Source organism: Anser brachyrhynchus (genome assembly GCF_964034855.1).
Source record: "Anser brachyrhynchus genome assembly, chromosome: 30".
NCBI lineage: Eukaryota > Metazoa > Chordata > Aves > Anseriformes > Anatidae > Anser > Anser brachyrhynchus.
Genome location: NC_137723.1, coordinates 339,523 through 367,009, shown reverse-complemented (window position 1 = coordinate 367,009; position 27,487 = coordinate 339,523). Strand labels below are relative to the sequence as shown.

Sequence of the window (27,487 nt, the reverse complement as noted above, 5' to 3'; positions counted from 1 at the left end):
TGCCAAACTACTCACCCAATTTTTCTTCCTCTTTCCCTAGAAATGCATAATAAAAGATAAATTATTAACTGGTATGCAAACTTAAAACCGAAAGCAAAAGTGGTATTTGTATAAGGGAGAAAAATGCACTTACTGTGCTCTTCCATGCATTTTCCTAAAAATAAAAATTAAAAAAATAAATTTGTTTTAATGAGGGTTTTTCTATTCACAAAATGCCTGCAGTTTATGCTATTTTTTTTTTTATGTCATCCCTCCCCCAAACCAACATTTCCTCCCTGGTATAAGATTAAACCGGTGCCTCAATGAGACTTGTGTCTGTAATACAACTTATTAATTACGTTCAATGTAGGAAAAAAAAAAAAAAGAAACAAAGGTGGTTTAAACTAAACCACAGGCAGAAGTCACACAATGAAGAAAGCTAAAATAATAGGTCATACCAGGAGTTTCTGCTACTAGTAGAGATGCTGCTCATATAGTTTGCAGAGGCAGGTAGCGTGTGGGTGCTCTGGAAATTCATGACCCACTTTTCTGACCTTCTGCGGGTTAGAACTGTGATGCTGAAGTCCAGCTTTTAAATCACACGGAGGTTAAATTAAAAAAAAATAATAATTAACAGCTTTTCAAGCTGTGAGCAGAGAGATGCCTGATGGTCATCACACTCGATGGAGGCATGAAAAGTTTCGATTTTCTTCTCATCTGGGAGGCTGCAATTCACCCCATAATATATCAGTTATCAGGGAGACTATTTATTCTGAAATTTCATCTCTATGAAGAAAAACAACCTGCTGGTGCTTCTCCAAATTCAAATCAGTTTGTGAATTCAGGCTAATAAATTCCGTCTTCTCACCTCACATTTGTCTAAGAGTAAATCTCGCAGTCCACCTATTCCAAAAACCCCCAAAATCTCACATGCTTTACATCTCCAGAAGACGAGGAAGGGGACACTCACTCATTTTTGCTTTGTATTCCTCTGAAAAGAGAAACGATAGAAATGGTTATTGAGCATTTCTCTTCCTCGCTGTGTTGTGACTTTACGACTTACTCGGCTCTCAAAGCAAAAATAAATTTCTCTGCCTAGTGATTATTATTTTGCTTGATTAATATAACTCAATGTATGCGTCTTTCTGCTTTATTCCCAATAATAGCTCAATTTTCCAGAAAACTCCCCAAAGTAGCTCAGGAAAAAGCATAAGAAGAAAAAAAAATACAGGAAACCAACACAGACTTGTGTATTTGTCTTCCTGCAGTGAAACAAAGTGACTTACCAAGCTCTGCAGTGAGTTCGTCTGAAAAGAGAAAAAAGAATTTCCATCAGGGTGATCATATGGATCTTACAAAAAATACAAAGTTCACTTCTGGGGAAGAAGTTTGATACTTACCAATTTTCCTATCACGTTTTTCTAAAGAAAGGAAAACAAGAAAAAAAAAGTCAGATTTGTTCTAATCTATTTTTCCCCACTCATACAGAATCTGCAACCGAATAAAACCAAAGCACAGACCATAAACAGCGTGTGTTTGTTTTGCTGGAAGGCAGGGAAAAATACTCACCCATTTCTGCAGACAGTTCATCTTAAAAGGAAAAAACAAAACAAAACACTCTTTCATTTTTCGTATAATTACAGTAAAAGACATGATTTCATGCTGAATTACGGGATTCACACCCAAACAATTGGATTTTTTCCATGGTTAACCTGAACATGGGATCTAAAATAAATGTAGGATATTCTTTTGTATTCTGTAGATATATATACTTAACAGATGTGTTATTTTTAATGGAATATGCCGGATTTTAGATACTCTTGAGTATCCAAGACAAGGACAGGAGACTGGCTGCCCGTGAGATGGGGCCAGATGCCTGAATCCTCCCCTCGACTTTATCATAAACCAAATCCTAAACCCAACAAATTCTAACCCACGTAATCTTCAATGACATCATCAGCCTTATGGAGAGCCTGCAAATGCACCTCGGAGTTGCATTTTGCAGAGGAAGGAGAAGGCCACATACCGATTTTGGCATCACGTTCCCCTAAAAAAAGAAAAAAATAGGAAAAAAAAAGAGAATTATTTCTAAATACTCCTTCCTACTTAGTGTGCCTTTATCTTCTAGTGATAAATCCAATATTTTTCTATTCTGTACAGAGAATTATAAATTGTAATTCATGTTGCCTTAGATTTTATATAGATTAACCCATCCCCTAATTTACTTTCCTAATCTTAAAGCAAAGGTCACAACTAGCTCAAATATAAAAAAAGATATTTTCAGAAAAAAAAACGCTTTGTTTATTTGATTTTGCCAAAAGTACTTACCCAGCTCTGTAGTGAGTTCACCTAGAAGGAGCAAAAGGAAAACAGGCTTAAATTATGAATTAAATTCATAATTTAATTAAATTCATAATTTAATTCATAATTTAATTCATGAACTAAATGAATTGTGGAGGATTCTACATTTCTCTTCTAATAACAAATTTAGTGATGTTAAATTTTTAATTGCTCTTGGTGGATTTAAAATACCATGGAATTAAAGAAAGCCCTCAGTAATAGAAGATGCTCAAACCAACCCCTAGGAAGTCCTTATTTTCCAAAAAAATCATACAGATTGGCATTTGGGTTATGCAGGGAGAATGAAGAGATGCAAGCAAGTAGCAACTTAGGATATGAACGGTCATATTAAAGGAAAAGTGCAAGATTCAGAGCAAAATCTGCACCTCCACGTGCTTTCGTTTCGTACCAGAGAGAACAAACTCTTACCGATATGTGCAGTCTGCTTGGCTGAAAAAAAAAAAAGGAAAAATAAATGTTAGAAGAACCCAACCCTTTGTTTTGTGGTTTTGCAAATTGCAACTGGAAAATTTCTCCTGCAGTGCTGTACTGCAATGCAGTTTTTATTTTTCTAAACTGAGACAAGAGAGAAAACGTAAAACTCAGAACAATGTAACGGACTAGCAGAGAGAAGAACATTAAAAAAAGAGAGAAAAAAATAAAAAAAGAGAGAGAAAGGGAAAGAAAATAAAGAGAGAAGGTAAAAAGAAATGACTTACCAAGCTCTTCAGTGAGTTCCTCTTAAAGGAAAGAAAGAAATGATATCATTAGGATTTGATATTAAAAAACCCTTAATTTAACACAGAGAAAGTGAAATAACCCCAAAGTGAACCTCAGGAGGGCTGGAAGAACACGAGATCTCAACAGAAATCTCATGAACGCTCCCCATACTCAAACAAGGGTATGGGAACACTGCAGGAATTGGGTTTTTAAGGGTGGAAGAAGCTGTGTTATCCCACTGTGACCCCATCTGGAACACCCAAACATGCCCCAAAGGACCCAGGAAATGAGAACACTACTCACCTATTTTTTTATCACGTTCCCCTAAAAACAAGAAATCAGAAAAAAAAGTCAAAATAATTTAAAAGTATCCGTGGATCTTAAACCAGAGATAGCTTTTTTTTTCCCCAAACAACTTTTTCTTATTATTATTTGAAATTTTATTTTTATTTTTTATTTATTTTTTATTTATTATTATTTGTTAATTTATTATTTATTATTTGTTTATTTATTAAATAATTTTATTTTTTATTATTATTTGAAATTCCATTTTCTGTTGACTCTCATCTCCCTCTATTTAAGCCACATTTCTTGTTACATTAAAGCAACAAAAAAAGCTCAGAAAAGCTTCAGAAACTTCTCACCATTAGTTTTTGTTAAAGGTTAAAAAAAAAGAAATCACCTACCAAGTTCTTCAGTGACTTCATCTTGAGGGAAAGAAAAACCACAGGTTTCTATTAAGATAGGTTTATTTCACAGATATTATCTCTTTCTCTATTTTTTTTTTTTACCTATTTCATTAGAGACCCAAATATCTTCCCCTTTTTTACATTTATCACATTACATTGTGGAGTTGTGTACAAAGCTTCCCATCCCAAATCTTTCAATGATGAAATATCAAACCCTCTTATTTTGAAATTAAAATTAAAATCCTAAAATTACAGGAAGATAATTAGATTTCATCACAGGAAGATAATTAGGGGGCTGGAATCTATTGGATGTTTCTTTATCAGACGAAGCTCAGTGATGCTTACTGGTTCCTCTACCATGTTCTCCTAACTAAACCTCTCCAAAAAGAAGGGAAAAAAAATGTAAGACTAGAGAGAAATTCCTACATATTTCAAGCAATGCCAACTGGAGATGTGCTAACATATTACTTGTGACAACGATGCAAAAATTCTCCTTTATCAGTATTAAACTTTGTTGATGTTTGCTTCGTGCATTTATTGGGATTCCCTTCTGACCAAGCTCAAATTTAACAGAAAAATAAGGGTTTGGTATATGCTGTTGGCGAAGGAAGGAAAAGACTTACCAAGTTCTTCTGTGAGTTCATCTTAAAAGAGAAAAAGAGAAGATTTTCATTAAAAATACTTCATCTCCCTGGTCAGACGCTGTTTTTGTGAGAGACTGCTGTTTCTGTATTACTCTGAAATACTCATATCTATCTTTACATATGTATGTACATATACACATAAAAGCATATATATATATACGTGTATATATGTGTGTGTGTGTGTATATATATATATATATATATGTATGAGCCTTCCTTCCTGCTAAACAAAGATCTTGGAGCCAAACCACAGGACGAAGACACATCCTCAAAATAAACTACGGGAGAGTGGACTTAACACTTAAATAATAATAATAATTGTATGCCAGACCAACTGCCCAACTATTGTTCCAGAGTTATTTCCATCTCACCAAGCTTAATAGGGCCAAAAAGGTTTTCTGCATCAGCAGGAAGGAAAATGATGCTTACCCCTCTCTAGGTCACTCTCCTCTAGGAATAAAAAAAGAGAAAGAAAGATCAGAATTCATATCATCCCCATCTTTTTAGCTGCATCCTTCTTCCATATATTATTTGTATTTATTATCGTGATTTCAAATGAGTTAGAAAATTATATTAAACACATGCCATATATTTCTTTAAAAAAATAAATTCAGATGTATCAACCTTATGTGCAAGTAACAAGATTTATCTTTACAAGTATTTTTGTCAAGTATATAAAAAGACAAAGGTTTACCAAGGTCCTCAGAGGATTCATCTGCAAAAGAAATGAGAATTAGTGTGCATATCCAGCCCTATATACACACCATCATCCCACCCTTTTGTGTTCTACCATGAGAAGGCATTTAAAAAAAAAAAAAAAACACCACACAACTCTTACATTTTATATTTCAGTCCCTAATTACATTAGATTTTAGTCTGGAATCTGATATACAATATTTTATTCATATCTATACACACACAGTCTATAATTACAAACTCCCCTGCAACTGTATTTGTAGAAGGGAAGGTAAATATCACTTACCAGCTTCCAGACCTTTTAATTCCTCTAAAGAAAAGAGAAAAAGAAAACGTGAAACACAGATTTTCCCATTGCACAACAGATTTTTTGTATCAAGCTCATTTCTATTCCTGTTATTTTTTCCTGTGCACGACTGTGATCTGTTATCCATTCTAAAAGTCACCTGCACCAGCCCTTTATCCAGCTCCTTTTAGAGTTATCTCAGAACCAGCCAACCAGAAACATGAGACAAAACAAAAAACAAACAAACAAACAAACAAACAAAAAACACATGCCAAAAAAATATCCAATCAGTTTTGTGGAAGAAGCAAAATGAACTTACCGAGCTCTTCGGTCAATTTTCCTTAAAAAGGAGAAAATAATTTTTTTTCTAGTCAGTGCATTTCCTTCACAAGGATGGGAGGGGGGTGTGATGGGGGAAACTTGAGGTTACCAAATCCTCTAATATGGGCAGATTTACTCATGCCTCTAAATTCATTTTTTTTTTTTCACTATTTCAACTAAAACTCTAAGCCAAAACAGTAGCAGCAACATCATCGTGCCTGTGACCACCAAGCACCCCCAGGGATTGCATTTCTCAGAAAATAAGAATGACACTTACTAATGAGGGCATCCTGGTTTCCTAAAAATAAAACAGAAAAAAGGGAATGCTAAATGAATAAATACCGATTTTCCCCATTTTGCATTTTTACTGCATATGAACTTGGCAGAAGAAAGTCATCCAGCTTTGCAAAAAAGCATTGGTTTTGCATGCACAACCGTGGATATTTCTCCTTGTTTTCACATCAAGGGCGCTTGTTGGGGGAAACTCCAGGATTTTCCCTTTCCCATGAAGGATTTGTGTCTCCGAGAAGAGAAAATGGACTTACGGGCTTCCAAATCACGATCCTCTGCAAACAGATGGAACAGAAATTATTCCTAATTATTATCTTTCCTGCGGGCTTTCACTGCAGCACCTGTCTCAAAGCCTTGACTTCACCAATGTTCCATTTTCTAGCTGTTTTTTGTTTTCCCAGAAAATTATTTGTCAAATTGCAAGCTGCTTTCGGGGCAGCAGTATTTTTTGGTAAAAGAGATGGAAAAGCCATCGGGGTAAATAAATAACCCAAGGCAGCATCTGTATTGCCTGCATGTTGCATTTACTGGTGTGAGGAAATGCACTTACGAAGCAGCTCGGTAAGACGCCCTTTAAAGGAAAATAAAAAAAGATATATTAGTTCAAAATACAGCTTTTTTAACAGCCATTATATATAAATAAAGGACTGGGACATGAGCATTGCTGGGCTGAGCCCAAAGCCAATTTTGACAGCAGCAGAATTCAGGGTGCCATGTGCAGCCCCTTTTCATTTCATGGCACGTTTGTGGGAAAATCGTCATTTTTATTTGTTTTTTTCCTTTCCCTTCACTTACACTCGTTAGTAAGGAAGTGAAACAGCTTGGGTTGCTTCCATTCAAGTCCCAGATCTATGTCTTTCTCTCCGCTTTCTATGGGAATTTCTCTATTCTGTCTATAGGATTTTAAACACTGACTGCTCATTCAGCACTTGCGTATACCAAGAAAACCCCTCAAATCATAATAGAGTATGGAAAATAACACTTACTTATCTCTGCTTCATGTTCCCCTAAAAGAAAAAAGAAAAAAAAGAAAAGGAATAAATAAATAGGAACTACTGCTTTTGCCTCCTTGTTGTGTCCCTGTATCATCACTATAGATTGTAAGGTTCTTAAGTTATTTTATTCTTTTTACTACTTTCTGTTTAAAAAACACAGCCAACGTTAATATTAAAAATGTAGTATAAAATATATCGAAATTAATATTTGTGGGAGGAAAAGGAAGTCCAAAAATATGATGCAAGGAGTGTCCAAATGGGTCTTTATGGGAGGAAGAAAAATGCCATAGCCAGCACACAGCAAATGCTGCAGAAAAGCAAATTTTGATCGTCACCAGGGCTTTGGCAGCCTGTGGATCCATTGGTGCTTTCTGCAGCTGCTATTATATTTATTCCCTTCCTCCCGGGCAGTTACAAACTCACGTTGTCCATGATCTCATCCATAAAAATAGTGAATGAACCGTGGCTGCGGGGATAACATCAAGCACAGCCTTGGCTTGGGGGTCGAGGGTGGCATAAAGCAGGATACTTACTGATTTTCTCATCCCGTTCCGCTGAAAATAACAGAGAAATAAACATAAATTAGCGTGCAGTTTGCTCTGCCAGCACTGCAGAAGTCCAGCTCTGCAGAGGGTTTATTTTGTTGTGATTTTTTTTTTATCTGTCACATTGTTTGGAAGTTGTATTTTGGGGAATATTGGGGAATATTTATTTTTCTGAGCCTTTGCATACTTAGTTTTAAACTCGATTAAAATGGAAATTCCCCCAAGCCTTTAAAAACTTTACAAATGTGGACAGACAAACAAACAAAAAACCACATGATGACCAAAACAGAATTTTCTTACCAAGTTCTGCTGCGTGTTTCCCTTTAGGGAGAGAAAAAACAGGAATTTCGTCACTCTTTTCTCAGTGACATCATTGAACAGCATAAATATCTCTAGCCTAATTGTCAGCTGAAGATACGTTTTTCTATATTAAATTACAATATTTATGTGTCAAGTGAAACTCAAACGGACAAAATAGACAGAAGTAATTTCTGATGGGAGGAAGGAGTGACCAGAGGGGTACGTAGATGAGATAAGTTATCATATATAAATATTTTTGCTTTCATTCTTATTTACAAGTCCTGATTGTATCATACTGAGAGCATTACACACTTAATATTAATAATTTATCTGAATTTATAAATCCAGTCTCTCTGAATCCCACCTTCCCAAGTCATTGCTGGTGCATAGTTTTGATGCTCTCTCCCAGGTCATGCCATTCAAAATTAAAATGTGCTCTTGTGACATTTTAAGCGTGCTAAAACGTTCAGAAAATTCCTCAGGCTTAACTCACACAGGAAAATAAGTAAGGCACTTACGAAGTTTCCTATCGTAGTCCCCTAAAAATAAACAGAAATAAATGATTACTGCATTGCTCAACGTCTATCCTTGGGTATTGTTTCCAACTAAAATCAATGGGAAAACGACTTACCGACTTCTGCAGTAAGTTCCCCTTAAAAGAATAAAAAAATGTTAGTTTTAAGGTAATTTTTTTCCACTCTGTGAATACACAGACAACAGATGGTGATTTATGAGTCTGATCTCCAGCTCACACCGTAAAGAGGGTTTAATAATAGAAATTGATTACTTTCAGAACAAAATCATGCTGTAAGCATGGTTCTTTTTAATTCTTAAATGTCTACGTTAATCAAAGTTTTTCAGTGTGTGATAAATACATCATATAAATATATAAATGACTGTATACTCACTTAAATGATTGAAGCAAGCAGTTTTTTCAGTAACTGAATTCACAAGCAGATTTGCTTGAGAGGAACATGAGACCTACCTATTTTTGTATGACGTTCTCCTAAAAACAAGTGAAAAAATAATTGTGTGTTATTTTGCACGGTCTCTACCTTTCACCTTACACCTCTTTATTGTTACTCGCATAACAAGGGGATTTTTGTTTTGAACCTTATTATCCCTGTTTCCAAGTACTTTGCATAACTTTGGGGTTTTTGACTTCTTTACTTCTGCATTTAAGATGTTTTTTACCAGGTCGATGAAACACATGGAAAAGGGCAAATATAAATTAAAAAAAAAAAAACATGCAAAAGGAAGTAAATGGACTTACCAAGTTCCACCGTGAATATTCCTTAAAGCAGAAAACACCGTTAATTCCCATTACATTTCTGAAACACCCCAACATGAGTCAAGCCCTCACCCTCCAGCCTACATCAGGTCCTTCCACGTGAGTTTTCCCCACTATATTTTCCTTGTTCCCCCTTGAAATTTGGCTTCTGCCTTCCCCCAGCCCCTGAAACCCAAGAGATCGTTACTTCTCGTGACCCAAATTTTGATTAATTTTAGAAATTCCAGCATCCTTTCAATGCTGAAGCACCAAGCAAACCACCCTAACGTTCAGGCACCCACATCCTTAACCATTTTGCACAGAAGGAAATGTCACTTACTAATCGTTGCATCACACTTTGCTAAAAAAAAAAAAAGAAAAAATAAAGGAAGAAAACCAGATACCGATCAGTTTTCTGTGCCTCTGTCTGCCCCTTTTCCACCCATTTATACTCTGTTTCAGCAGCACATCAGCAATGCTAAGAGACATCTGCTAAAATTACACCAAAACGTGTTACAAACTTGACCCCTAATTCGCTCAGCTACTTCCCAACGAGATCAAAAAGCACATGGGGAAGAAAATTACTTACCCAGTTCTGCAGTCAGTTTCCCTAAAGAGAGAGGAACACAAGTTTATTTTAAATAGATCCTTTTTTCTCCTACGTGGAGACATCACTAGTAATTCTCTGGCTTAATCTTACTTGGTGTTTTAGAAAAGAATAACGATGCACAGGACAAAATACATCATAAAAAAATATAGTCTAACAGAATAGAAAATTGTGAGGAAAACCACTGATTCAGGTAATCATCCTACTAAGAGTGATGTAAGATTTTGAGCACAGAAACACAGAATTTGAGCAAACTGGTGCCAGCGAGGAAAGACAGACTTTAGAAGACACACCAGCAAGTTGAGGAAGATCCACCTTTATACCCAGATTTTACTTGTCAGGAGGAGAACGGCACTTACGAAGCTTTTTGTCTCGGTCCCCTGAATAGAAAGGCAAGAAAAAGGAAAAAATAAATAAATTATTAAACACAGTGCTACCCTTTTGACATAGAACAGCAGGTCTGCTGGAGCCACAGCTCACTGCAAAGCTGATTTTGCCCATTTTTTCCAATTATGTTCTATTAAAAAATAAATAAAAGCAAATAATCTGTACATCGAGGTCACATTGGCCCCAAGCAACTTGGTTTCACCTTGGTGTAAGCCTTGGTGAGGACCAGGAGGCTGGATCAGAGACCTGCAGAGGTCCCTCCAACCTAACTGCACAAAATCATGTAGATTTAATCGAAACAAACCCCATGGGATATTCTGTCCACAAAGCAGACTTACCAAGCAGCGCAGTGAGCCTACCTACAAAGTAGAAAAAAATATACATATTATTGCAGTTAAAGTAGCGAAAAATCAACTCCAACAAAGAGGTTTCTAGGGATAAAACTGTCAGTTTGGTTCGGAAAAAGGAAAAAAAAGGACTTACGTATTTCTGCTGAGAGCTTGGCTGCAAAGAGGAAAAACAATATTAATTTTTATTGGTTTGTTTTTCTCTGCAGCCCCATGTGTACAATCAAATTTGGAGAAAAAATTCTCATTTATCACTTCTCAGGGACAGGGTGTCAGAGAGGCTCCTCTCCCCCAAACCAGGGATGATTTTTACCCCAAAAGCACCATGAAGAATGACACTTACTGATTTTTTTATCACGCTCCTCTGGAAAGGAAAGAAGGAGAAAAAGAAAAGAAAAACAAAGAGGAAAAAATATTATTAAATATTTCCTTCTTTTTTGTGTGTGTGTTTTGTGTAGCATCCCTAAAGCACTCAGATCAGGAAAATTTCTTTTTCCCCTCTTTACACTGGTGGTTCTACGTTGAAATTCCACTTTTTTGGGGAATGTTACTCAGTCTCCAAAAGAAATCCTAATGTCTTTGCAGACTGGGAATTAATTTTCCTGCAGGAAACATCCTTTCCACTCCCATTTTCGAAGATAAAGTACCAGGCACATACCCTCCGTAGCACCCATCCAAATTATTTGTAAATATAACAATGAGCTTAAGCAAATCTGTCACCATGCTGTGTTTTAATTTTGCAGAGAAAAAAAATGACACTTACTGATTTTTGTATCGCATTCACCTAAAACGCAAGCAGATAAAATAAATAGAGAGAAACGCAAAGCAGCCCCCCGTGTATCCCATATCCCCTCTCATGGGGCTCTGCCTTCCCCCAGAAAACCTCAAACCCAACAGAAATCTTATTCCATTCCTTATTAATATTTTAAAAATAAGGTTTGTTAAGGAGGACAAGCCCGTTAGCCCACCCATTCTTCAAGCAGGGGAAAACACAAACCCTTCATATTTCTTTTTATCCCCATCGCTTTTGCGGAATTAAGGAGAATTTTAAGGAAATAAAACTCCTTACCAAGGTCTGAAGTAAGTTTTCCTTGTATAAAAGAAATAAATGAAGATTAATTTAAATTATAAGACATAAGTCTGCTGAATTTATTTCTCTGTGAATACAACCTAGATGATACCATGCTGCATTCCTCTTTCCCCAGGGATAATTTATAATATAACTGCACCACACTGATGCTAACGAGAGCAACGAGCAGGTGCTGATGCACAGAAAAGGCACCTTGGGGAAGGGTTTGGTGAAAACAGACTTATATTATGGGGAAAGAATCTGTCCCTGCATCTTTGGTATTGGTGGTGATAAAGGAAATGGGTCGATCGTAGCCAAAAGCCCAAATTTTGCCACATCTGCAGCTTGGTACGAAACTAAAACATCCCATAACGTCTAAAAATAATAGTAACCAGATCCAAAACACACAGGGAGATCTGGAATTTGATTCTAGAAAAAAAGAAAAAGGACACTTACTAATTTTTCTATCACGTTCCTCTAAAAGAGAAAAGAAACATCAGTCATTATTACAAGTCCATCATGCTCGTGAGCCTCAAATTATCTTCCAGATCCTATTTTAATTTTTAAACTGGTAATAATAATTTGCAGTTAGGCTTTGGTTCGAATTGTTTGGCCTTAATTCTAGCCCAGATTGGGTGTATGTGGGGTTACAGATATCTGCTCATGTGGGGAATAACCAACTTCTCCCCCTAAAATCTTGCAGTGAAATAAAGACAGAAAAGAAGGAAAATCACTTACCAAGCTCCGCAGTCAGATTGTCTTAAAAGAGAAAAAATATAAAGGCAGATTTTCCCAAGGACGGGGTAAAAGGACAGCAGAGATGCTCCTACCCTTCCTTTGATCAGAAAATAAGGCAAATCTGTACCTAACACCCAACCCATCATCCACCCTCCTTGCGACATCTACGAGTGATGGGACAATGAACTGGGGAAAAAAAGGAGGAACTTTTGCAAAGTTTAAGGAATTCTTGCAAATTTTAATCCCTCTCTCTCAACAGATACTTGGAAGTCCGGCACTTTGCACGTGCTGGATCTCAACAGCCCCAAATCCCCCAAGGCTCTCTGCTCTATGTTGTACGGTCCTTCACTTGGTCTTCATCTCAGAAATTCCCAAGGGTCTCTAATTATTGTCTTCTTGGCTACAGCAACCTGCAAGCCCACTGTTTTCTGTGCTATTCTATTGTGTTTTTTTCTTATATATTCTTGTTAAAAATGAGTATGCCTCAAGCTTATCCCGCTTTTTTAAAATCAGGCAAGAGAACAGGGAATAAACCCCAGGAAAATCAGATGAAACGTGCCTCAATCTATATAAAAAACGTATTTGATGGGAGGAGAAAATAAAACTTACCAATCTCAGCTGTGAGTTCCCCTTAGAACAGAGAAACAAATGGGGATACATGTTAAAGAACTGCAGTTTGATTGAGTTTGCTCTCCTTGAGCCTATGAATTTGGCATTCATATTACCACGTAGGGTCAAGCATAGGCCCTACAGAGGATGGGACCGTGTGTCTCATCCGTTATGTGGATATATGTGGCATCCTAAGTACTCATGCAGGGTTCATTAATCAAGAAATTATCTTATCAGACTATTTGATAAAGATAACAAAGCAACGCTTACCTATTTCTTCATTTTGTCCCCCACAAGAAGAAAAAAAAAGAGAAAAGAAGGGAAATTTAGAGTTATTTTTCACCACTTCTGCAAATTTTATATCATTCTTACATAGCTTAAGGGGACAAAATCTTTTTACTGACCCAGAAGTATGCTATTTATTACAGGAATTTCCAATTAGCTTTCATTTTAATACTTTTATATTCCTACACTTTCCAAACCCTAGACAAAAATATGCACAAATTGCAAACTGCTGTTAAGAGTCCTGCCCAAAACATGTCTTTGAAAGAATACGACGTGCTGAGCATTGCAGTAAATATTCCCAAGGACAGAGAAAAGTACTTATTGTATTAAAAAAGTATGTATTGTAAATGTATTGTAAAAGTATGCACTATAAAAAATTTGTTTTATTCCAAAGCTTGACTGACACCATTTGAAGGGCACTATTATTTTTAAATCGAAGGAGGACACTTACCATTTTCTGTGTCACATTCCTCTAAGAATAATAGAGAAATAAACACGGGTTAATCCTAAGAGCTCTCCGCCTCCAACATGCTTCAGTGAGCAAGCAAGAGACCAAAGAGGGGATTAGGGAATGCTGCTGGACTGCAGCTTGTATTCTCCCAAGAAAGATGCCAAGAACTTTAGGAGAAGGGACCAAAGCTATGTGTCTTGTCTCTGGCTGGGTATCAGCACAAATTTAAGATCTGAAGGACTTTTGCTGTCTTTCTCAGCCCAAAAGCTACACAAAGGAACTTTTTTTTTTTCCATCTTCAGTAGCAGCAAAAGCAAACCAAAGCACTTACCGAGTTCTGTGTCACTTTCTTCTAAATGAAATAAAAAAATACAAATACACGTGTTGGTCATTGCTCATGCTACAGCTGTAGAAACAAACACGTGCATTCAAACTTGTGTGTGTAAGCTGTGTGTAAGGAAGATAAACGACTTACCAAATTCTTCTGTTAACTTCCCTTAAAATAGAGGAAGTAATGTTAGTTCAAGCCTTTAGCACCCATCTCTTACCAGCAGGGGACAGGAAAAAAAAGACACTTACTGATTTTTGCATCCCGTTCTTCTAAAAGAGAGACAGAGAGAGCCCTAAGTTTTTCCTCTGTGTGTGCTACAAAAATAATCTTCAAAACCAATTCTGTACTTTTTTTTTCCCTACTGATGACAGTATTCCAAAAATTACACTGTTTATGAATCTATCTGATGTGGTCTTTGTCCACATGTGTCTAAAATATGAGACAGTGTAAATAAGCCACCCACCCAGGGAAGAAAGGATGTGTGTACCAGTATGGGATATGAATATCAATGTAGGATATGTACAGCAGTAAGAAGGGGGACTTGTGTTGATGGAAGAAAGATGACTTACCAAGATCTGCATTCCTTTTCCCTTAAAAAGAAGAGAAAAAAGAAAAAAATGGTAAGTTTTTTTTTTTTTTTTTAACACTGGATACACCAGCAGTGGTTTTCTAGCTTAAAAGCATTGCTCTGGAGGTACAAATTAATATTATTTTATTGACTGTGAGATGGAGATCGACTCACGACTCATTGGCAGCGTAGAATAAAATCAAACCAGTGAAATTATCTCAGAGAAACATCAAAAAGCAGCCCAAATACAATTTCACGAGCCATACCTGACTCCATCATCACGTTCGCCTCCCAACTGGAACAACCTCCAAGTGCCCACAGCTTGGTCTACCTGGTGGGACGAGAGGAAACATCATTAAAATATCACATCCAGGGAAAATCAGACCTTCACAGTGACACACCGCACGTTGCTGGTGCCTGGAATATTTTTACCTATATAAATAAACATGATAAGGAAGAAATATATGGGACCACAGAAGCTTTTTCCTGTTTTTCCTTTGTCATTTGAGATGTTCTTTGGTCTACGTCTGGATGAATGGTGAAATTCTGGATGAATTGGTCTACATCTATCTAAAAAGACTCTGCTACAGGTGTGATGAACTATTCTGCATCAAAATGTGTCACCCCACTGATCACAAAAAGGATCCAGCTCTTAGATATCTGGCCTTAATTGTCTATAGGATCATGACCTTAGTCCCCTTCTGTCTTGTAAATTATTTGATCATAGCATTTATCACCATGAGAAGCAGCTCCATACGTGGAGGCTGTGGCGCCACCATCTGTTTTGGCCAAGAGAGCAGCACTTATTTTATTTTGAGCTGGATCAGCTCGCTACCCAGTGCCTGCTTTACACAAATTCAGACTTTTCTGCACCGGCCAACTCAAAACCGTCGTAACATCACATCCTTAAATGAGGAAAGAAGGGCATTTTTCAGACTAAAGGGTACATCTGCTGAAAAGGAAAAATAAAGCCAAATATTTATTAAGAGCTTCCCTTTTCTGCTCTGTTTCTTCCCACCGTGTACGTGGTGATTTCCAGTCCATGCTCACGCTTTGCATCAGCTTTTCTTAAGTCAAAAAGTAAATAAATTAAAAAAAAGGATGGATTTGAGCACCATGGGAGATGGGCTGGCACAGATCTGGGATCTCCTCTCATCCCTGGTCCCTCCTGCATTCAGTGTCTTTGCTTGTTCCTCATCAATACACCAGGGAGGGCAAATTCATTTTTTTTTTTCCCCTAAATCACCAAAACTGCACAGGGAAGTCGTTATAATTTCATCCCTAAGTTCACAACCTTGTCAAGGCCCTGAAAACACTACACATTCCTATCTGCTACAGCTGATGCAGCTGAGCTGCAGTGGTGAAAAAACAAAAAGCACCAGGGGAAAAAAAAAAGAAATCTCTGTGGGAAAAGGCATCAGATCATTTTGGAAAGGAAACTATGGATTGCTTCTTGTTTGTTGTCTTAATTTTAATAACTTTCATAAACTGCAGGTCCTGTTGGGGGCTGAGTCAGATAAACCCTGTTATGAGGACCTAATTTTGTACAGAAGTAGATAGAGAGAGCAAGGAAAACGTCCCAAATTATTTCTGTATTATACTGTCATAAAAGAAAATAATAATTAAAAAAACAATTTACTCTCTTAATCCTTTGCCTTTTTTTTCAGTACCGTCAGATTTTGGTACAGGATTATAAAAGATCAGGTTGTACTGAGCTCCTTCCAGCTACAGTGAACGGATCACGTTTCTTCTGCATCCCCCCAGCATTTCCTAAAAGAACCCACGCCGCCAGACAGGCATCCAGGAACAGGATCCCCCCCCAAATTTTGCCTTCCTCCGTCTTTCGAGAGCTCGTGGAAAGAAAGAAAGAAAAGGCTTACCAGGACCTGCAGCTGGTTTCCTGTAAGTTAACCAAGCTGGGGCTGTTTTGCTCACGGGGCTATGATGGTGGGGGCTGTCCCCGCTGGAGATTTTTGGCGAGTCCAAGTTCGTCCTAGGACCGTGGTGCCCTGGGAAAAAAGGTATCCAGATTTGCTGGAAGGACCGAGAGGGGCACGACAGCTGTGCTGGCAGCGGGAGGACGTTCCCAGCACCTAATTTTAGCTGACTTTAAATGCCGAGGTTGGAAGGGGGGCTGAGGTCTCGGGGATCCCTATATAGCCATCGCAGGAACGGGTTTCTCCAGAAGGGGAATAGAAATTGAGGTCTGACCTGGTCACTTCGGGCCAATCTCCAGTATTTGCCACGGGTTTAACAAACACAAGAGGCTCGGATGTCCCGGAGCATCTCAGGCGCTGTGTTCAGAGATCTTCCCTCTCCGAAATGGGCTGGCACCAATTGCCGGTTTGCGCTGCCCTAAAATACAGAGAGGTGTGAAATCAGCCTGGGTCTTCTTCCCTTCCATCACTGCTGCTCGCTGGGACCAAGCAACAGCAGACAGGAGAGGGCATCTCCTCTTGTGGCCAGGATTTCTCATCACTTGGGGCTATTTAAGAGAAAAAAATCACAAATTTATCTAGCTTAGCCACTCTGCACATCTCACCTAGCTCCAAAAACCCACAGCTCCCCCATTTGTGCAATAACGAGACACAGATTTGAAGCTGAAAAGGATTTTTCTACGTAGTTCTGCAACAAGTTTTCCTTAAATCAGACAAATAATCATCCAAATGCAAACCACTCCGATAGATGTATCTCTAAAAGACTCATTTCTGTGCTTTTTGCTGGCTAACTCCGAGTTAAAGCAGGGTGAAGTTAGTAAAAGATGTCTAAAATTGCTGATCTCACCCTGAATTAGTCATTGTGCGTTTCTTTTTTTTTTTTTTTTTACAGTCAACAGCTAGAAAATAGATTTTTTATGGTTCTGTTCGTCTGATCTCTCTCTGAGCCAGTTGCCTAAACTCTCAGTACTGTCAATGGAGAGAAATGAGACAAATGAGCTGAGCCAAAGTGTTGGAGCCAAAAAAAAAAAGAAAGAAACCAAACATCAAAAACCCTCACTTGGAGAAGTAGATGCCATTTCTTGAATGCTAAGGACTAGGACACGGCATCTTTTTTGGGAGCTCTGTCGGTGAGACACACAAACTTGCAGGTTCCTACACCTCAAAATTAAGGAGTTGAGGACGTGTGAGCAAAAGAGGAAAATCGGAGGGGATTTGGCGACCTCCAGCCCCAGGATGGGTGATGGGTTGATGGAGAGGGGGTGTGCTGTGATGCTGAAAAGGGAATTATAGGAGCAACAATGGGAGCTTTATAGGGGCTTTATTTATTATAGGGGCTTTATTTATTTATTATACGGGCTTTATTTATTTATTATAGGGGCTTTATTTATTATAGGGGCTCTCCTCCCTTGGAGGAAAGGGGTTTCACTCGATGGGCAGCATGGATTTCAAGCTGTGAAAATGTCCCACATGGGAGAGGGTGAGGGGTAAGGTTAAAGTTGAGGATGAGGGACCTGGCATCAAACCCCGGTGGCTAAACCCTCTGGATTTGCAACAGGGAAAAAAACAACGCCACGGGGTGAAGAAACAGAAGGCGCCTGTCTGGGGGAAACCTGATCGAGGGAAAAGGGGATCACGGCGAGCAGCGTGGAGGAGATGCCATCTCCACGAAGGCTTCCTGACAGCAGAGCTATGGCATGCAGAGGAGACAAAATAAGAGGCATGCACCCCGGGCTGTGCCAAGAGAGAAACCTTGCAGCATGACGCCGGGGCACGGGCACGAGGGCGAAGCCAGGAATGCCCGGAGCACCTCAAAGACTTTTCGGAGAAGAGGTTGCTGGCCGTTTGCTGCTCCTAAAATTGCTCGGCGGCTTGGAAAAGCAAACCTTCCAAACGCAATCCATGCAGTGCAAGTGGAAAACCCCGGGAGAGATGTCTCAGGCTTGAAAAGCTGAAGCACATTCAACCTTTGCCATTTGAGGTCTCTGAATTGCTCCACTTCAGAATGTCTGGACTGAAATTTAAGATGCCAGACTCAAAGGACTACATTAAATAAAAATGTTATTTATCTTATCTCTGGGACTACCAGAGCAGATTATTTAAACTGAGATCTGTTTGTGCTTGCCGAGCCATGCCTGTGTTCTGGGCAATTTTCTTACACGTTTGGATTTTAAATCATGCTGGAACTTAAAATTGCTTTATTCCTGGCTCTGTATGTCTAGGAGGCTGTGACTAAAGAGCGCAGAAAATCTAAACCTGGATGGGTTGAGAAAGACCGAATCCTTTCCTGCTGTAGGGATTCATCTTGGGAGCGTATGAATGCATGAATATATTTGTGCAAGCGCATGAATACAGTCAAATGGGGAATAATAAGTCTTATATTAAATGATAAAATGAAATTTAAAAAAATACCAACTGAGTTTGGAAAAAGAAGGAAACGATCCGCTAACAAGGATGGACAGAAAAAGGTCAGTGAGCCAGAATCGGGGTGAAATCCAGAAGGATGTCAAAAATGCAGAGCTGAGAACAGGGCAGCCAAGTTGAAAAGCTCGGGTTACGTGAAATGAAGCTCAGGGAGGTTAAAAACATCCCGATCAGCCTGCTCCTTGAAACGGTCACCGAGCAAACGGGTCCGATTACAGCCGCCAAAAGAAGCAGTGTGGGAGGGCTGGGGAGGATGCAGCCCGAGCTGTATCCTCTCAAGAGGAGCAGGAGAAGTTATTAGTTCAAGAAAATGATGGAGAAACTCGTTTTTTCATTTTTTTCAATATTTTTTCAATAAAGGAGAGGCCTCGGAGGGAGCAGGAGGGCTGGGGAAGGAAGGCTGGTTGTCAAAACTCACGTTGGGGGTTTCCAGTGTGAATGTCAACCTGGAGCTGGGAGGAAAATCCAGTGAGAAAAGTGGATTAAATTTGGACTGAGGACATTGAGGGTGGGAAACTCATTTTTTTTTTCAGAAGAAACGGCCAAGGAAGATGCAGGGAGGTGAGGATATCATATTTAGTTGTATTTTCCCCTTCCTTCGTCCCTCTCTCTTGGTGCTGGAGGGGTGATGGCAAAGTCTCTCTTACCTTTCTGCAAAGGAAGCAGACTGTTCACAGCAGATCTTCCTCCTGGGGGTCTTGATTCCATTTTGGGGGAAGAAGAGGATTTCACCTCCACATTGGGAAGACAGCAGGGGCTCGACAGCTCTCCCAGCGTGATGCTTGCGTTCCCAGATACTGATGGAAGAAGCTGTCAGCAAAGCACATGATGTTTTGTAAAGCCTTTCCCCATCCCAGGCACCTGAATCCAAAGGGATGGAGCTTTTAGAAGGTCCTGGGGGGCCCAAGGAGAGACAAGGAACAGCCCCCAGATATAGAAGGGAATGGGGTTAGGCTGTAATCCCCGCTCTCCTCTGTCCCAGCACACCTTAGGTAAGGCAAAAGGTTCAAAAATAAAGGTTAAATAAATGCAAAGGGGTTAAATAAGGGCAGGGGGCTCTGCCATCCACACCCCTGAAATGGCAGAGGGAGCAGCAGGGCTGTGGCTGCGCAGGATGCAAGAGCCAAACTAGAAGCAGATCCCAGGACAGGTTTTTTTTTCCCCTCCTTCCAGCCTTTGATTGCACACAAAGGAGACAGAGAGCATTTGCTGTGCAAAGCCCAAGTAAAAAGCCACTCCTGCCCCATCCCTCTCTGAATCATCCCCAGCTTGGGAGGGTCCGGTGCTAGCAAAGAGCCACTTCATCCCAACCCCAGCACGAAAGGTTTTTGCTGCCCAGAGGGCAGAAGCCTTGCAGAGGTTGCAATTCCGGAGATTAATCACCTCGGTGACTCTCCAGGGTTTAATTAATTTTGCCCCAGCAGTGCTGACAGGCAGCAAGCATTGCTTTCTCTTTTCCAAGCACAGCCTGGGCAGCACGGAGGGCTTCTCACCCAGCCACCTCTTTCTCAAATTAACCCTTCTCCTCTGAATTTTGGGGCCACCAACACCCACGGGAGCAAATTACAGGCGTACCACGCAAGGAAACGAAGCCACCATGACCCCATCTGGGGAAGGGACCGTGGGTCTCCCGAAGCCAGACGTGGCGTTATTCCCCACTCACACCCAACCTCCCAAACCTCGTTAACGCTGGCACGCATTCTCGATGACAAGGACGCTCCAACACTGGAGGCTCTCGCCCAGTTTTGCTCTTTCTTGGTTTAAGGTTTCCCTTTTCCACAGCTGCTGAGGTGGGAAGTGGAGGAGAAATCTGGGTCCTAACTCCAGGGTGGTCAGGAAAGGAAAAAAATCCTTACAGGGCGAGAGGTCCACCTCACTTCCCCATACACAAGAGTTCTTTGCATCTATATTCAGCACCAAAAATAGCTGTTTTTAGGGGGTATTTCCAGGCCCACAGGACGTTTCCTCAGCTCTTATTACAAAAATCAGCCCTAGAGCACCCGTAGCTTCTGCTTGTAGGGGAAGAAAACCTCTTCCAGAAGCTCCCTCTGTCTGGCTGAAGTTCTCCCTATGCTTCCCAACCTTGGGGAAGAGGGACTAAAGCCTGAGACCAGAAAATAAAAGATTGAAGCGGGTTTTGATGACTTGAAGGAGGATAAAACTATCTGAGACACTTGGATTGCGTGATTCCACCTGGATGAAGCTGGAAGTATCTTGTCCCGCTGTCTTGTTTAGTGCCGGTGGGTCTCTCTTCCCAAGAATCGTTCATAATGGTGATGATTATGTTGGTAAAAAGACCCGTAGGTGTGGGGAAGACCAGGATGAAACTGAGGATGAGAGAAGGGAGGCGAGTCTTCCTCTTTTACTTCAAAACGGTAAGGGTGTTCAGAGACCCAGATCCATACGTCTTGTCTGGGGAAAAATAAAAAATAAAATCAGCGAAAAGACACACAAAGTTGCTTTGTGCCACCCTGTTTTTGTCTGTGGTTTTGTGCCACTATTATGTATCTAAAAGCTCCCCTAAATCCCATCACCAAGCCCCCAAGGCCTTCCCTGTCCCCCACAACCTCCAAACCCCATCACCAAGCCCCCAAACCCCTCCCTGTCCCCCACAGCCCCCAAACCCCATTACTGAGCCCCCAAAGCCTTCCCCGTCCCCCGCAGCCCCCAAACCCCATCAGTGAGCCCCCAAACTCCATCCCCAAACCCCCAAGGCCTTCCCTGTCCCCCACAACCTCCAAACCCCATCACCAAGCCCCCAAACCCCTCCCTGTCCCCCACAGCTCCCAAACCCCATTACTGAGCCCCCAAGGCCTTCCCTGTCCCCCACAGCCCCCAAACCCCATCAATAAGCCCCCAAACCAGACCACTGAGCCCCCAAACCCCTCTCCGTCCCCCACAGCCCCCAAAACCCCACCACCAAGCCCCCAAGGCCTTCCCTGTCCCCCCCAACCCCAGTCCCAACCCCCCAAAAGGCTTCTCTATCCTCCACATCTCACCGTCCCACAGGCAACCCCTCAGGGCCCTCACTATCCCCCACAAACCCTCAAAGCCCTCCTTACATCCCCTGATATCAAACCGCAACCCCTTTCCGTACACTGCCATATTCGTCTCGCGTCCCTATGGGCGCCGCCATGTTGCCCGGCAGCCCCGCGCGCGCCGCCATGTTGCCCCCATTCGCCGTACAGACCGGGCTCTACTTCCGCTTCCGCCGGAAATCGCCTCCCTCTTTCTCTCCCCGCGCTGGCGGCTGCTGAGGGCGGCCGGACGGGACCGGGCCGGGGCCTCCGCCGAATCCGCCGCCATCCTCCCCCCCAGCCGCCGCCATGACGGAGCAGATGACTTTGCGCGGTACCCTGAAGGGCCACAACGGCTGGGTGACGCAGATCGCCACCACCCCGCAGTTCCCGGACATGATTCTCTCCGCCTCGCGGGGTGAGGGCCGCGCCCGAGGGGGGGGGGGGGGGGATGGGATGGGGGAGGACCGTGAGCATGAGGGGGGTAGATGGGGGAGCAGGGAGGGGAGATGCTAAGAAAAAACAGCCTGGTGGAACTTGAGGCCGTTCCTTCAGGTCCTGTCAGTGGTTATCCGTGAGAAGAGGCCCACCCCCAGCTCCCTTTCAGGTTGTAGGGAGCCATAAGGTCTCCCCTGAGCCTCCTCCATACTTAAACAATCCCAATTCCCTCAGGTACCCCTCATAGGACTCGTGTCCCAGGCCCTTCACCTTCGTAGCCCTTCTCTGGACACTTCCCAGGGCCTCGATGTCCTTCTTGTAGTGAGGGGCCCGACACTGGACGCAGTACTCGAGGTGCAGCCTCACCAGGGGACGATCACCTCCCTGCTCCTGCTGGCCACGCTGTTCCTGACACAAGCCAGGATGCCGTTGGCCTTCTTGGCCACCTGGGCACGCCGCCAGCTCGTGTTCAGGCGAGCATCGCACCCCCAGATCCTTTTCCTCTGCACAGCTTTCGAGCCAATTTGCGCCGAGCCTGTAGCGTTGCATGGGGTTGTTGTGCCCCAAGTGCAGGACCTAGCCCTGAACCTAGTTGAACCTCATCCCATTGGCCTCTACCCATTGACCCGTGCTGTCCAGGTCCCTCTGCAGGGCCTTCCTACCCCCCAGCAGCCCAACACTTCCCCCAACTTGGCGTCCACAAATCCTCTGGGAGAGGAGAATCCCTGCAGTGGAGAAAAACAAGCTAGGTGCAGAGTGGTCTGTGCTCCCCAAGGTGCCCCCTGTCTTACTTTTCTCTCCATTCCACCCCCTGCAGACAAAACCATCATCATGTGGAAGCTGACCCGCGATGAGACCAACTACGGGATCCCGCAGCGAGCCCTGCGCGGCCACTCGCACTTCGTCAGCGATGTGGTCATCTCCTCTGATGGGCAGTTTGCGCTCTCGGGCTCCTGGGACGGCACCCTGAGGCTCTGGGACCTCACCACGTGAGTTTTGGGGACGGGCTGAGGGCGCTTCGGGTCAAACTTGGCCGCCCAGCTTTTGTTTGGGCGCTGGGGGGGGTGACGAGGGGCACCTTGAAAGCGGGATGACGCGCTTTCGGTTTGGAAGATGAATCCCAACGGCGAGGAGCGCAGGGATTTGGAACAAAGCTTGGAATTCGGGCATTCAGCTGCTTCTCCTCAGCTCCCTCTCCCAATGATTACACCTGACACAAAGTCTGCTGATCCTCCGGGGTCTGAGGACACGTCCTGCAATTATGACGGGAGAGGAGCGGGGGGAGCAGCACGGGGGGGAGGTCTCAGGCCCTTCCTTCGCTCTGATTTGGGGAGAGCAGACAGCTCGGGAAGCAGGAGCACCAGGGCCAACCAGAGAACCGCTTTTGCAGTTTTCTTCTCTCTGACAGCTGCCTACAGAAGAGTTGCTTGGCTTCCCCCCCAGCCTCCGAAGCTTTTTAGGGCCGGGACTTGGCGAGCTGGGTGTGCGCGGAGGCTGAATTTTATTTCCCCGATCGCATCCCGGCTCTTCCGATCCCGTATCAATCCTCGGCAGCCAGTATGGTGCCTCTCAAACTCTCTTTTTAAGGAGAAAGGGAGATTTCCTGCTGCTGTAGGCTTTGTGAGGGTTGATTAGGTTAAGTTCGGGGTTGCCATCCTGACCTCTGGTCTTCCCGCAGAGGCACCACCACCCGCCGCTTCGTGGGCCACACCAAGGACGTGCTGAGCGTGGCCTTCTCGTCCGACAACCGCCAGATCGTTTCGGGCTCCAGGGACAAGACCATCAAGCTCTGGAACACCTTGGGCGTCTGCAAGTACACGGTGCAGGTGAGCAGGGGAAAAGGGGGGCACAAAATCGGGCTCCGCACCACGAGGAGAAACCTCCCGGGACTTGTTTTGGGGTCCGGCCACCCGAGTTTCTCCCCTCGCTCGGTGATCCAGGTGTCCCAGCCCTGTCCTAACGATTAGAAGCGACCCCGATGTCTGCTGAGCTCCCTTTTCGGGGGGGCTGAGGACAAGTCCTGCAATTCTGAGGGGGGCTCGGGAGGGCTCGGGGAAGGCCGCAGAGCGACGGGACGTGGCAGGTCTGATCTTACAGCGCCACGCGGACCCGGGTGGGGGGACCCGGCCCCGTTGCCTCGCCATGAACCCGGCGTCGTTGCTCTTCCCCAGGACGAGAGCCACTCGGAGTGGGTGTCGTGCGTGCGCTTCTCCCCGAACAGCAGCAACCCCATCATCGTCTCCTGCGGCTGGGACAAGCTGGTGAAGGTAAATTGAGGGGGAATCGGCTTCCCCTGGGGGCCGGCGTGCGTTTTTTGGGGTCCTTGTAAACTCGGGGGATGGATCTGAACAGCCGGATCGGGGTTTTTTTTTTTTTCCTCCACCGTATTTTTGCTTCCGTTCTGACCTTGCCATCACGTTTGTCCCCACGCAGGTCTGGAACTTGGCTAACTGCAAGCTGAAGACGAACCACATCGGGCACACGGGCTACCTGAACACGGTCACGGTCTCCCCCGACGGCTCCCTCTGCGCCTCGGGCGGCAAGGTACGAGTCTCGGGGGGGGGAGTCTGAGGCCGGGAGGCTCAATTCTGGCATCCTACCAGCAGCCCAGCTCGCCGCTGGGGCTCTTGCCGTGCTCTTCCGTATCTCAGTCACAATTTGAGGGGGTTAAGAGTGGTCCAGAGGTGTCCTGAATCGATGCCGCTCACAGCGGGCGTCTTGGTGAGGAGGGAAAACCCCAGCAAAGGTGCTCACCCAGGCTCTGGGAGCTTTTTCAGCTCTTGTATTTCAGCCCTTGGTGGCGTTTTCTTTGAATTCCCGTCAGTCCTTTAACCTTTCCACGCCCAAACTGGCTTGCAGCAGCGCTCCCTGCCTTAACCACGGTGAAAAACCCATCACAAAACCGCTCACCAGCGGTGAAAAACCATCTCTGGCTCCCGCCAGCTGCTCACCAGCGGGGCTTTTTCTTCTGGTCCCGTGGCAGAAGCACCAGTGCAGCGTTCCCTGTCCTCATCTGCTGCCTCCTGGGCACGGGGCTGAGCTGTGACGAAACGATCGATTGCTCTCCAAGCACATCTCAGTGCGGAAAACCAGAGGCTGTTTCTGAGCTGCTCCTCCAGGGAAACCCTGAAGGGATAAATTCAGAGCCAGCTTGTGGGGCTTTTTCTTTTCCCCACCCCAAGATGTTTCGGGGGAGCTTTGCTCTCTCTCTGGGCGGGAACTGGGGGTTTTGGGGGTGCCTCTTCTCACTGCGGCGGGGCAAAGCCACGAGGCGACGAATTGTGGGGCTTGCTCTGATTCCTTTTGCTGCCCCGCAGGACGGCCAGGCCATGCTGTGGGACCTGAACGAGGGCAAACACCTCTACACGCTGGACGGAGGCGACATCATCAACGCCCTGTGCTTCAGCCCCAACCGCTACTGGCTCTGCGCCGCCACCGGCCCCAGCATCAAGATTTGGGTACGCGGCAGCTTGATTTTCATCCCCCCGCCACGTCCTGATCCGTGTGGGATTCCCCCAAAAAAAACTTATTTCTGTCAAACTTGGGGTTTTGCTGGCTTTGGAGCTACCTTCGCGGTCCAGGTCGTTGCCCTGCCTCACAGATCTCAAACGCGGAGCAGTGGCTCCGCCAGGACGGGTCAAACGGCAGCGGCTGGTGGCCCTGTCCCCGTCCCCTGCTCAAGGAGGGTGGCACGGGGCCGTGGGGGAAAGCCACCAGCGTGCTGTGATGAAACGTGAATGCCATCTGACCTCATCCCTGCGGAAACCCAGAGGCTGTTTCTGAGCATTTCGGAGTCGGGAGGGGTTGGGCTTGGCCGCTGGGGTCTCCCTACGAGCCTCCCCGGTTCCCTCACGCTGTTTTTTTCCCCTCTCGTCCTGCGCAGGATCTGGAAGGGAAAATCATCGTGGACGAGCTGAAGCAGGAGGTGATCAGCACCAGCAGCAAAGCTGAGCCGCCCCAGTGCACTTCCCTGGCCTGGTCCGCAGACGGGCAGGTAAAAACAACCCTTCCCTGCTCCCTGCCCAGCCTCTCTTCCCGCTTTCTTCCCCCTTCTTGGGCAAGGAAAGGGGGAAAGGAGGATTTTGGGATCCCCTCCACTCCTAAATCAAGGCACAGGCACCACGAAAGCATCTTGAGACCCTTCTCTCTGCCAGCAGGGGGCAAAAGTTGGCTTCCTCCCACACCCCTAACCTAAGAGCTTTCCTCTTTTGCCCTCTGCCCAGCACCCAGGGCTGATTTTGGCCCTCCAAGGACCTTCGCCCTCTTGATTTCACATCCTGAGGACTCATTTTGCTGCCTTCCCCCTGCCCTGACTCCTCTTTTTTCTCTCCCTTTCCCTCCGCAGACCCTGTTTGCTGGCTACACGGACAACCTCGTCCGGGTGTGGCAAGTCACCATCGGGACCAGATGAGGACGTGTGCTCGTGAGGAGCCGTAGATTTTGTGTACAAAACTCAATAAAAAGAGCGCTCTGTCGAGCTCCTGGCCACCTCCTGTCCGCTGTCCTGGGCTTGCAGGCCACCAGAAGTCGCGTCCACGCCTTTGGGGTTGGGGACATGCTTTTTCTTCTCCCAGGCGTGCAAGAAAGGGACTCAAATTATCTCCCTGAGCCCCCTCTGTAGCTGACAGCCCGATACGAACGCAGTGTCACGGTGAAGGACCTGCAGACTGGGGAAATAAACCCCCATTGCCAAGAAAAACCCCAAAATAAGAGCCTTAACCCCCAAAATAAGAGCCTTAACCCCACCGAGGTCACCGCAGCACGTAGGAGCTGCCCCACAGGGGGGCTGCTGAGAGCTGCTGGAGGAACAGGAGATGTTTGAACACCAGCTTTCACCCAGCAGCCTCCGTGCCAGCCGAGCCCTTTCACAAGCAGCCGTTTCCTACAGATTTTTAGGATTTTTCTCCCCGTGCCTTTGGGGGCGGGAGGGATTTTTGTCCCTTAGGGCCACCCGAAGTGGCCCACGGAGGTCGACGGCAGCACGCTGCCTCCACGTGAGCGGCCCTCGATGCGGATAAAAAAGAAAGGAGCTGGCTGCTTTGGGAAGGGATACGACCCATCCAATTAGCAGGGATTAGGTTAAGCTTAACGAGGCAGGATTTCAATCTTACCAGCGGGCTCTTGTGCAATTCAGCAGGGGGGAGCAGCAGGCACAGACAGGACCCGGACCCCGATTCCTCTGCCAGGCTTTTCCAGCAGGTTC

General features: G+C 44.1%; 2 protein-coding genes across 15 annotated transcripts; one reads left to right on the top strand and one right to left on the bottom strand.

Annotated features, from left to right (window-relative positions):
* Nucleotides 1-160: 160 nt before the first annotated feature.
* On the bottom strand, nucleotides 161-22,142 carry LOC308184244 (uncharacterized protein). Of its 14 annotated transcripts, none has more exons than XM_080571170.1 (46): nucleotides 22,020-22,142; nucleotides 20,405-21,241; nucleotides 19,477-19,639; nucleotides 16,680-16,823; nucleotides 16,349-16,477; nucleotides 14,735-14,799; nucleotides 14,470-14,490; nucleotides 14,149-14,169; nucleotides 14,045-14,065; nucleotides 13,901-13,921; nucleotides 13,564-13,590; nucleotides 12,834-12,854; nucleotides 12,225-12,245; nucleotides 11,943-11,963; nucleotides 11,487-11,507; nucleotides 11,181-11,201; nucleotides 10,761-10,781; nucleotides 10,554-10,574; nucleotides 10,409-10,429; nucleotides 10,043-10,063; nucleotides 9,666-9,686; nucleotides 9,417-9,437; nucleotides 9,080-9,100; nucleotides 8,792-8,812; nucleotides 8,438-8,458; nucleotides 8,325-8,345; nucleotides 7,807-7,827; nucleotides 7,495-7,515; nucleotides 6,953-6,973; nucleotides 6,517-6,537; nucleotides 6,221-6,241; nucleotides 5,953-5,973; nucleotides 5,674-5,694; nucleotides 5,355-5,378; nucleotides 5,067-5,087; nucleotides 4,802-4,822; nucleotides 4,352-4,372; nucleotides 3,726-3,773; nucleotides 3,343-3,363; nucleotides 3,039-3,059; nucleotides 2,749-2,769; nucleotides 2,308-2,328; nucleotides 2,006-2,026; nucleotides 1,380-1,569; nucleotides 1,266-1,286; nucleotides 161-970 (listed from the first exon to the last, which is right to left on the bottom strand). In XM_080571170.1, the coding sequence occupies exons 6-44, from the start codon at nucleotides 14,745-14,747 to the stop codon at nucleotides 1,460-1,462; spliced, it is 936 nt and encodes a 311-aa protein (XP_080427296.1). In that variant the 5' UTR covers nucleotides 14,748-14,799; nucleotides 16,349-16,477; nucleotides 16,680-16,823; nucleotides 19,477-19,639; nucleotides 20,405-21,241; nucleotides 22,020-22,142; the 3' UTR covers nucleotides 161-970; nucleotides 1,266-1,286; nucleotides 1,380-1,459. The 14 variants fall into 14 exon arrangements, with proteins under 14 accessions (XP_080427296.1, XP_080427293.1, XP_080427291.1 ...); XM_080571167.1 differs by having other exon boundaries at nucleotides 19,477-19,690; nucleotides 21,927-22,052; XM_080571165.1 differs by having other exon boundaries at nucleotides 16,680-16,953; nucleotides 21,927-22,052.
* RACK1 (receptor for activated C kinase 1) lies at nucleotides 22,056-26,761 on the top strand. The gene is made up of 8 exons (XM_080571158.1): nucleotides 22,056-22,264; nucleotides 23,102-23,273; nucleotides 23,963-24,110; nucleotides 24,456-24,551; nucleotides 24,718-24,828; nucleotides 25,602-25,742; nucleotides 26,168-26,278; nucleotides 26,630-26,761. The coding sequence occupies exons 1-8, from the start codon at nucleotides 22,156-22,158 to the stop codon at nucleotides 26,693-26,695; spliced, it is 954 nt and encodes a 317-aa protein (XP_080427284.1). The 5' UTR covers nucleotides 22,056-22,155; the 3' UTR covers nucleotides 26,696-26,761.
* Nucleotides 26,762-27,487: the final 726 nt, after the last annotated feature.